This window comes from Geotrypetes seraphini, chromosome 13 (genome assembly GCF_902459505.1).
Source record: "Geotrypetes seraphini chromosome 13, aGeoSer1.1, whole genome shotgun sequence".
Classification (NCBI taxonomy): Eukaryota; Metazoa; Chordata; class Amphibia; order Gymnophiona; family Dermophiidae; genus Geotrypetes; species Geotrypetes seraphini.
Genome location: NC_047096.1, coordinates 20,731,672 through 20,742,667, shown reverse-complemented (window position 1 = coordinate 20,742,667; position 10,996 = coordinate 20,731,672). Strand labels below are relative to the sequence as shown.

The window sequence follows — 10,996 nt, the reverse complement described above, 5'->3', positions numbered from 1 at the left end:
GAGGGTGAACAATCTGTCTTTATCTACTAAGTTTATTCCCTTATGGCAGTAGGTGGCACCTATATGGCAGCAGAGTAGAGTTTGGGGGTGTTGGGCGCACATGTTCCTCACCATAAATGTGGTTAGAGTGGCTTATCGGCCTGCGTCCTCTATGGTGCACTAGCCCACCCCCCAGGCTATTTAAGATACTCATGTGCAGCTCTACTAGGCTTTCCTATACCAGGTGCTGATGTTCTGGAGACAGTATGTACTTTTTTTATTCCAATCTTTGTCGGTGAGGGAGGGGGTCAGTGAACACTGGTGGAGTAGGTGGGAGATCTTTACTTTGTCCCTGCGGTGGTTTTTTTGGATACCTTTTTGGCACTTATACCTGGTTTTTACATCATCTAACTCACGACGTTTAATTTTGTTCAGGATGTCTAGTAAAACATTCAATTATCCCTGCAGGATGACTAAGTCTAGGCTTGTATCCCACCCACATACTGCCCTAACCACTCCTCCAGATATGCCCTTTTTAGCTCTGTACACAGCCTCAATATATAAGGGATTACAAACCTTATATACGTAAACCTTTTTCAACTGCAAAATCTCTCACATGATCCTCAGCGAGGCCACCTCCCCACTCAATAAATCTTCATAGTAGGTGGCTTTACACCTCCTCTCATCATTGGATCCTTATATTTTCTTAATTTTCTTAAACTTTTTTTGTGCTTGTGTTCTTTATAATTTTTTTTATATATAATTTAATGTTTAAATACTTAAATAGTTCATAAATAGTGGCTAAAATAAATTTACTTAGCTTTAGATCAGCTCAATTTCTGATCTCAGTTCATAGAACGGGGGGATAACCAACATGTTTCACCCATGTGTTCCGATATGTTTTTTTCAAGGTTATCTCTCCCAATAAATATCACTCCAGTCCGAACAGACAAGATTTTCTGGAGTGGAGAATGGTCTGTTCGGAATGGAGTGATATTTATTGGGAGAGATAACCTTGAAAAAACCGTATCAGAACACATGGGTGTCAGTTATACCCCCATTCTATGAACCGAGACCAGAAATTGAGCTGATCTAAAGCTAAGTAAATTTATTTTAGCCGCTATTTATGAACTATTTAAGTATTTAAACATTAAATTATATATAAAAAAATTATAAAATACACAAGCACAAAAAAAGTTTAAGAAAATTAAGAAAATATAAGGATCCAATGACGAGAGGAGGTGTAAAGCCACCTACTATGAAGATTTATTGAGTGGGGAAGTGGCCTCGCTGAGGATCATGTGAGAGATTTTGCAATTGAAAAAGGTTTAAGTATATAAGGTTTGTAATCCCTTATATATTGAGGCTGTGAATTACTATTGCCTTTTTCTTTAAGAAGTTATATGAGTTGGGTGCCTTTGAGTCTTTTTAGCTCTATGACACATTCAGAAAATCGGTTTGATTATTAACACTTGGACAACTTGTCTTTTAGGTTGTTCAAGTGCTGATTTAGGTTGTTAGACATGTTTAAGTTTTGATTATGACCCTCATAGTATGATAAAAGATAGCATGGTAAACATTGTTAACTATGTTTTGCCATTTTGTCAGACAAAGCATGGTAGAAACATAATACAACAAAACACGGTATGGTGAGACATATATCAAGCATAGTTCGGCAAAACATAGCACGGTAAATGTAGTATTGCAAAGAATGTCTAATATAGTATGACACAACTTGGCAAAAATGGTAAGGCAAGTGTGCATGATGAAGTGAAGCATGGAACAACCACAAAGCTGAAAAGAGTGCCGATGGTGCTAGCGTTTATGATAAAGGGGATGTTCTTGAAAAAGCATATATATATATATATATATATATATACACACACCGTATTTGCCGGCGTATAAGACGACTTTTCAGTACCTTAAAATCCTCCCCAAAGTCGGGGGTCGTCTTATACGCCGGGAACTGTTTAGAGAGCTGCACGGGGACGCCCCTAGGGTCGCGGGGATCCCGTGGGGACGCCCCCTAGGGTCACGGGGATCCCATGGGGACGCCTCCGAGGGTCGCGGGGCTTCTGCGGGGCTGGATGCTCAGTCTTCTGGATGTACGCGGCTCTTCTTCTCCCTACCTTCTCTGCTTGCAGCACAGAGCCGAACGGAAGTCTTCCCGACGTCAGCGCTGACGTCGGAGGGGAGGGAGGGCTTAAACAAAGCTTAAACAAAGCCCTCCCTCCCTCCGACGTCAGCGCTGACGTCAGGAAGACTTCCGTTCGGCTCTATGCTGCAGGCAGGGCAGATAAGGAGAAGGAGAATAGCCTCGCGGTTCGAGTGGCTACCAAGGGAGAGGGGCGGCCGCCCCGCCCCGGTTGCAGCACAGCCGGCCAGGTCCCCTTACTTTTGTGGCACTTCCCCGACCGACCGATAACAGCCCGGGTCCGACAATCCTCCCTGCCCTGTAGCCGCGAATCTAAATTACCTTCTTACAGCTGCTGTAAGAAGGTAATTTAGATTCGCGGCTACAGGGCAGGGAGGATTGTCGGACCCGGGCTGTTATCGGTCGGTCGGGGAAGTGCCACAAAAGTAAGGGAACCTGGCCGGCTGTGCTGCACCCGGGGCGGTAGAGAAGGTGTGCGGAAGAAGGGGTAGTCAGAAGATAATTTAGATTCGCGGTTAAGGGCAGGGAGGTTTGTCGGACCCGGGCTGTTATCGGTCAGTCGGGGAAGTGCCACAAAAGTAAGGGGACCTGGCCGGCTGTGCTGCACCCGGGGCGGTAGAGAAGGTGTGCGGAAGAAGGGGTAGTCTTATACGGCGAGTATATAACAAAACTCTATATTTTAACTAAAAGTTGGGGGGTCGTCTTATACGCCCAGTCGTCTTATACGCCGGCAAATACGGTGTATATATATATATATATATATATATATATATATATATACACACAATTATTTTAACTTTTCCTTATTGTGTTCTTTTAATCAAAGGGACTCCTCTCCAACATGTTTCACCAATAGCTTTTTCAAGAACATCCCCTTTATCATAAACGCTAGCACCATCGGCACTCTTTTCAGCTTTGTGGTTGTTCCATGCTTCACTTCATCATGCACACTTGCCTTACCATGTTTTATATATATAAATAAATAAATAAATAAAAAGAGTCTGAAGAGTGGCCACATAAAGCTTAGGGCAATGAAATGTTGAGCCCTAAGTGGTGTTGCTGAGGTACTGGGAAGAAAGTATATTTGAAATGAATGAAACTTATTTGGAGGACATTGAATGAGAGCTTGTGTAGTTATTTTTTCCCTGATGTGAAATATTACCACAAATGAATGTTTGAATAATTTCCAATTTAAACATTCTTTTTTTTAAAAATGGCCACTTCGCTTGTCATTAACCTGCTGCTTTTTAAGCTGTTTTCCAGGGAAGAATAGCAGATACTTCTGCTAAACCACCCAAGGTCTACAACATATTGTTTTAATGCAAAGGACAAGGAGATAAACATCCAGATTACTAAAATCAAGAACCAATTCAATATTCCACATCTTTATTTCAATAAATTAAGCTTAGACCATCACATAATAAAAGTCTTTGTGTAACATTTACAAAAGGTGCAAGATTAGTCTTTATCCCATTGTTCCTTAAATAGGAAACTGCTTTTAATGAGTAATTTACCTTTCCTATGATAATTGGAGAGCATGGACAAGGATTACAAAGAATTCACCCACAAAAAAATAGATCTGGTGAGATGCGAGGTTGGAAGGTAAAACATTTTTGCTTGATTAGACCTCACCATATCTGGCTGATCTAACACACAGCTGAATGGGGAAGGAGCCACAGGGTAGGTGCAATTTAGCACGTAATTTTAGGACAAAGAAATGACTTTTTCCATATAAAGCGGACTTGGCAAGCGCCCCTTCCTTGATAGATGGCAAACTGCATACTAACAGGCTTCAAGTTCTAGGTATGTAAACCACCTCAAGGGAATGCCAATTGAGCGGAATATCAAATACCTAAAAAATTTGAAATAACCTTGCCCTCTCTGTGCAATTCTCCAAATTAAGTTCTGTAATTTTGAGGTATTAGTTATGTATTTTATTAATAAAGATGAGACATCACTTTTCTATGACATCGCATTATACCATTTTAATTTTCAGTATAATAAAGTAGTAACATTATTACAGATCAGGCACTGAGGGAGGGAGGGGTGTGTGTTCATTAGCTAGATCCTAAACTAAACTAATCATGATGGACAGCTCCAGAACTTTCAGAGGGTTATTATTCAAACCCACATCCCAGTTGGATTAAAGTCATTTGTTGGGCTCGTTCACAGATTAACAGCATCATGTGACACTGTGTGAAGCCATCAGTCTTCTCTAAACCAAGGTAAGTTTGAGAGAGAAAGCTGAAGGCAAGACTGCTTCTCCCATCCTGAACTCCAGCCTAGCAGGAATGGCCACGCTTACTGCAATGCCTTGTCAGCTCATCTCCGAGTTGCTAGCTTTTCAGTCTCCCTACAATTATCCAACTACATTTTCTATCACAAAGTTATCTCCTCACCTCTCCTCCAATGCCCCCTTCTAGCTAGACTCTTCATATCTTGTCAAGCACAGCTTTGTGCCTCGCATTAGAGGACAGATCTGTATTTGCCAAGATTACCTATAGTGTTATCGTCATAAACTTGAGCATAAATAACGGGTGCACTTTTTCCAAAGACAACTTTCAAAAGATGGTTACCTGGGTAAATACATTTTTCATCTATATCCCATTACATTGCTTGGTGAAGGAGAAAGCTTTCCAGAGGGAGGGGAGCATATTTTGGACAGAATGACATAAGAGCATGAAATGTCTTTAGTCTACTTAAAAAGCAGGTGTATAGTCTAGGTACCAGTGATACATTTGGGCAGTTTTTAAAAGGAATGGTACATACCAATATTCCCTTTGCACCTGATAGGGTAGGGGCAATTTTTCAAAATGGCCCAATCAAGTCTTAATTGGAAATCAGGGTGCCACATAAGCCAACTAGCTGAGGTGCCAAACACATTCTGTAAGTGTACTTCTAATAAGTACAAGGAACAAGGAAAAATATTTTCTCTGTTCTTTAAGACCTTTCTCCGAGTAGGTGATGAGCATGAGTGTGATATAACAAACGTATGAATGTTTTTAAGTGCTGCATGATTTGTTAGTTTATTTCCTAGTCCTTGTGCAATCCTACCACCCACTATGGTGTAGGAAGCACCAGACTTATTTAAAGAGGCAGTGGCCCTGATTCTAAACACGGAGGTGCTCAGAGTGCTTTGCAGTCTTCACCTGATCATATGAGATGTTAAAATCACAGCACCCTACTGGCTTTCATAATCCATAGGCGTCTCATGGGGCTTGGTTTCCTGGAAGCATCCCATTCCACCAGTGTTGCTATGTTCATGCAGTTAGTTGAAAATGAAAAAAAGAAGGGATTTCTTTTAAGCAAATACATAATTATACATCACTGAAATGTTCCATTTGCTAAAGGCAATTGTCTAAATCCACCATATTTCCAAAATTCCATGCACATAACAAGAGAATAAAGGAATAAGCCTGAGGGTAAGTATTGCTCTGGAGAGAAAAGAGCAACCTGAGTCAAAGCAGAAAGTCTAGGTCATCATTTGTACCCTCCTGAGAGCAAGAATTTATCAAATGTCAAGTGAATATCCATCATTTATTTAACAAAATACTTCTATTTTCCCCTCCAGTGGAGTGACTGCTGTGGCCTGAGGGATAGAGCTCAAGCTCCTTCCACCCATTTCCCACGCTGCAGGTAACAGTGCAAGTATCTCCTGAGCCCCTGAGCAAGCTGTGCCCAATCATGATGTCAGGAAAATCACATTATAAATAAGTATACATTTACAGTGTTAAAATCAATTTCATTCACTCATAAATCATTTTCCAAAACTCCTATGGTTTAAAAAACACACAAGCAGGAGATGAAAATTCTCAATTCTCCTATGCAGCTTCTGGGCCTACCCTTCCCAGAATAACTAGCTACCCAGTATAAAAAACGTTACATTACTAAAGGAACTATGCCAGCAAAATGAATCACATTACCTTTTGAAAGAAGTGCAAGCACTGCACAGTGTACAGTTTTAAAAAGCAGGAAGACAGAAGATAAAGAACGGAAACAAAGATTCTGAGCCGTCTTCAGGTCCTGCTGATTTCAGTGTGTCAGTTTGTGAAGAAATGTTCTCACGTTATTTCTCATCTAGCCCAGTCCAGCTGGCTTCACAGGCCTGTCTTCTTCCAAGCCCCAGGCACTGCCTCTTTCTTACATCCAGATAACCAATTGCATTGTTAACTAATATAGTATGGCCTTTTCCTTGTACAATTTTGGTTTTGGAGTTTCTTGGGTGGTCTCACACTTTTCAGAGGGAAATAACTTACAGATACTATATATAGTACCATAGAAAACTGTGCAATCAGAGGCAACATTAAGTAACTATACCAAGAGTGACACAGAAAATAAACCCCCCCAAAACAATTGCTACACAAAAGAAAAAGAAAAATAACTTTTCTTAACTCAGTGCCATCTCTCCCTGCAAAAACTTGCTCAGGTTCCCACGGTTCCATTTGTCTTTACACTCCACCACCACTACCCCATTACAGAAGCTGGGGCACTGACTGTACTCTTCTCTTCAACTTCAGGACTAAAGGGAAGACCTGTCCAAAAAGTGTATACCCCAGACCTAAGGGCAGCATGGATGAGAAATAAAAGGGAGTATATCCGATATCAATGCGTAAAGGGTAAGAACTAATGCTGTGACATTGTAAGGATCCACTTCTCTTCTGCCCCTTCACCCATTCTTGGCAGAGCTTTGACGGATCACTTCACATTTGTTTTGGAACTTGCAACTATTTGCAAAAAAACAAACAAAACTAAACCCTCATCTACAATGCTCTAGAACTTAACCTAAGCTCTCACACTTTTCAAATGCAAGAATGCACCACCCCTGGGATAGATGCTCAAGTATACTGGCTTCTACATTACATGACACCTTCTGGAATAGGTGAGGAAACATTGTGTCAGATGAGCAGAGCCCACGAGATGGCTGATTCTTGGAGGTAGCAGACTACGTTTCTCATTTATTAAAAAAACAAAAAAAATCCCAAAACTGGCATTGTTAGCACTGCCTCTACAAGGTTTAGAGGTTTTTCATCTGTGTGAGAAGACTGTGCGAGACAGGACTCAGGTATTGGTAAGTACAACATTCAGTATTGTACAAAGGTTTGGAGCTCCTGAATAGGGATGTGTCTCTCGTCAGAAGTGGTGGTTAGTTCAGTTGTCGCTCCCTGGCCCTGCCATACTTCCATTGGTGCTTGCCTTCGACTTGGCTTTAGACTTGAAGGAGAAGTGTTTGATCAGGCGATGGGAGAAGCTGCCTTTCTTCCTAGAGGCAGAGCTGCAGCTATTTGGAAGGTTATCATGTGATTGGCTCAGCCCAGCTTCTTTTGCTTTATTTCTCTTCCTGAAGAGGAGTTTGGTGCCGCTCAGGAGAAAACCAACTAAAGAACCAGAAAACAGCGATTGTAAGAGCAATCAAAAAAGCTTCCTGAATATATACAGCATCATTTCCTCCCTGCCTTATTTGTCCCTGTTCTTCCAATCATTCTATCTTCTTTATTTCTTAAAATTGTAATAGTGTGGTGTCTGTGTTAGTCCACTTTTCAAGGTAATATATAGAAATAAAACAAAAAACAATGGAATATATATATATAGTGCTCCCCCACGAATTCCCGGTCCTGGTCATTTGCGGTATTTTCCGACCGCAAAGGGGAGGCAGGAGAGGGCAGCCGGAGTGCCGGCTAGTGAAGGAAATCACTCACTGTATGCTCCGACCGCCTCTTCCTGTACTAAAGTAAGTCCTCACAGGAGCTGCTATGACACACCGTATTCGTGGCTTTTCAACATTCGTGGGGATTCCTGGAACGGAACCCCACAAATATCAGGGGAGTATTGTATTACCTTAAAATTGTAAGCCACATAGATACATATTTGATGTGTGGGATAGCAAGCAATGAATAAACTTAGAAAGTTATGTTCAGCATTTCAAAAGCAGTCAGCTACAGGAGGAGAAAAGACAAAACACTGTTTCATGTATTATTTGTGAAGAGGAGTGGCAAGAAGGAAAAAGAAGATAATGGTCTAGTGCTGGGGTCGGCAACCTGTGGCTCTTTTGCCATTTGGCTGCAGCTCTCCAGGCCCCAGAATAGGTATTCCATGCCAACCTGTTTTCGGTGACCAGCACTGAATATCCAGTCTATTTCTGGCCAGCTCAAACTTAGCTAAGTCAATATTGAGCCCTGGCCAGCTAAATTATAGCAGCCAAAGACACACCAGCTATTTGGGGGCCTGATTTGGCTGCTAAACTTGGACGGTCAACATTTAAAATTACATTATTCATCCGGCTGAGTTTTGGCCACTAAGTGCTAATACTCAATACAGATTGATGCTGAATACTCAATGCTGTCTCCCGCTGAATATTATTAGCGCTTAGCTGGCCAAATGCTATTTAACCAACCAGAAGTGGTTCCTGCTTGGTAAAATAGCTCTGAATGATGGGCAGAAAGATTAATTAGGGAGAAAAATTTCAATATGTCCACCTAAGAAGAAAGATGTGAGAAGAAATATGATCAAGACATTTAAATACCTCTCCTGCCCACTTTAATCGTTTTGAATATTAGCCAGTAGATCTTTATCTGCCATAATTTTGTATATTTCTCTGTGTGATGAATAGTGTCACTTCTTAAAATCAAGTATAACAGCTGACTCTCTTTCTCAAACACACACACTACTGCTTCACTCTGATTCAAGTAGTGTGAAAATATAGATCATGGATGAGAGAGTTTCTAAACTAAACTAAAGCTTAACTTTATATACCGGGTCATCAACCTAAGGAAGCTCGACTCGGTTTACAACAATTAGATAAAAACTAAAGAAAGTAATAGCAAAGGTTTCAAAGAAATTAGTTTTCAAAATATTTGGCAAAAAGAAAAGTTTTTAAAAATTTATGGAAAGATTGGAAAGAACTGGGGCTCCTCAGAATTAAGGGGAGTTCATTCCATACTTGAGAAAGTTTAAAAACCAGAGATTGACTGAAGATCTTAACTCCTTTAATTCCTTTTCTAGAGGAAGGGAGAATTTGAATTGTCGGATGCCTCTTGCAAAGGAAAATCTGTAAGCATTCAAGTTTATTAAGATTTGTTATCAACGCAATATCATATATTTCAATGCGTATAACAATTTTTTTTTTTTTTTTTTAAAGGGAGAGGACAAAACAAGACATTGTATACAAATTATTTACGTTCTAATACAAACTGGTACAAAAGGAAAGGGGGATGAACTACAATCTTTAAAGAAAGAAAAGAAACATTCAGTGAAGAACACATATGGTGGGAACACATATGAAGAAAATAAAATAAAGGATAACTTGGCGACCTACTCGTAAGATTGATTAAGGTCTAAAGATTTAGTACTTACCTTTGTGATCTTTCAAACTACGGGTTTCCAGTGTGCCTGTGGATCCTGTTTCAGATTCCATATCATCCACCGAGGGTCTCTCTGATATGTCAGATCTTGTGGTCTCGTCTACCTCCTGGCTTGTCCTTGGTATTGAGAAAGCTGGTTCCAGTGCCGAGGAAGGATCTAAAATCTGAGCCTGATCAGACACAGAAGACTCACCCTGCATTGTGGCCTCCATGGATGCTGCATAACTCAGAGACAGTGACATTTCATCTTGCACAATAGGAACCTGGGTGAGAAAACGAGAAAGGTACTTGAGAACAATGGGATGATATCCCATCCATCAACAGCAACTAAAACCTCAGGGAGTACCTGACCCTGAGCTTCTTCCCTTAACTGTCCTCCAGATCCATGTGTGTCATCTCAACATTTATCCTTAATCCCTTCAGATTAAAATTTTCCTATTTTTATGCAACTAGATCCTCCTGCCTTGCCCCTTTGACACTGAGCCTTGTCCATTCTCCTAGCTTTAACTTGCATCTCATTTATTGTTATAAATGAGTAGCAGATCTTACGTCAAATACCACATCCTCTCCAATTTCTTTACCTTGGAGACACCCGATATAATCAAGGTGCTGCGTTTGGTGGGAGTCTTCTTTACAGGTTTGTTAGTGGTCTCTGTCAGCTGCCTGATTGCGGTTTCTGCCACTGGATCCAAACCACTAGACATGTGACTGTCCCCTGTGCCAACAAGATGACAAACCCATTTATAAAAAATCCATTAAATATCAAGAAACTTAGGAGAGAGAGAAAAGACTTCAAGCACCAATAGTAAACAGGTTCAGTCTTATGCACCAAAATTTTTGCTTGAACAAACCTAAGTGATAGCAGAGAGGTTCCATTATGGTAACATAAATGGTGGCAGATAAACACTCAAACAAGAAAGTTGACTTTCTCCCACTCTTGAGTAATTCTCAACAGCGTAGAGGTTTTATTGTTTGTTTTTAGTATATAATCCACAAATTTTTTTATAGGATCTACAGAGACCCCTGAGGAAGACAATAGTATTGAAACACAGACCGTGTTGGGTCCAAATGCTCTCAGTGTATTAGGTCCTACACATTTCCATGTGGATTATTAAGTTGTTTCAATAAAGCCTTCATCTTGGACATCGACCCTCCACAAGTCTCTTGTTTTGGCAGATAAACACTAGCATGGCCCATCCAGTCTGCCCAGAAAAAGGTAGTTTTGGTTGTTAATCCAAGTTTATTATAAAATTTGATTAATCGCCTATTCCAAATTCTAAGCGATGTACAATTAAAAATTACAGAGTCGAGGGAAACAGACATGACTAACAAAACTATTACTATACATATTAATATTTAATAAATACATACAAGGTCAAACATAGGGAGAGTTTAGAGAAGAAATACAATTTAATTCAAAAAGAAACGATTAAGGTAAATAACACATTGCTGCTCCATGCAGGTTACCCCTTCTGTGTCTGTTTTTTTAAAGCATGAAATCATT

The 10,996-nt window shown here is 40.4% G+C and overlaps 1 protein-coding gene across 1 annotated transcript in view; it reads right to left on the bottom strand.

Annotated features, from left to right (window-relative positions):
- Positions 1–5,396: 5,396 nt before the first annotated feature.
- Positions 5,397–10,996, bottom strand: part of C2CD2L (C2CD2 like) — a 51,798-nt gene continuing 46,198 nt past the window's right edge. The window contains exons 12-14 of the mRNA XM_033918608.1: positions 10,074–10,207; positions 9,485–9,755; positions 5,397–7,509 (exon numbers count right to left, since the gene is read on the bottom strand). Coding sequence (XP_033774499.1) covers positions 7,283–7,509; positions 9,485–9,755; positions 10,074–10,207 — 632 coding nt within the window. The 3' untranslated portion in view covers positions 5,397–7,282. The remainder of the gene's footprint in view (positions 7,510–9,484; positions 9,756–10,073; positions 10,208–10,996) is intronic.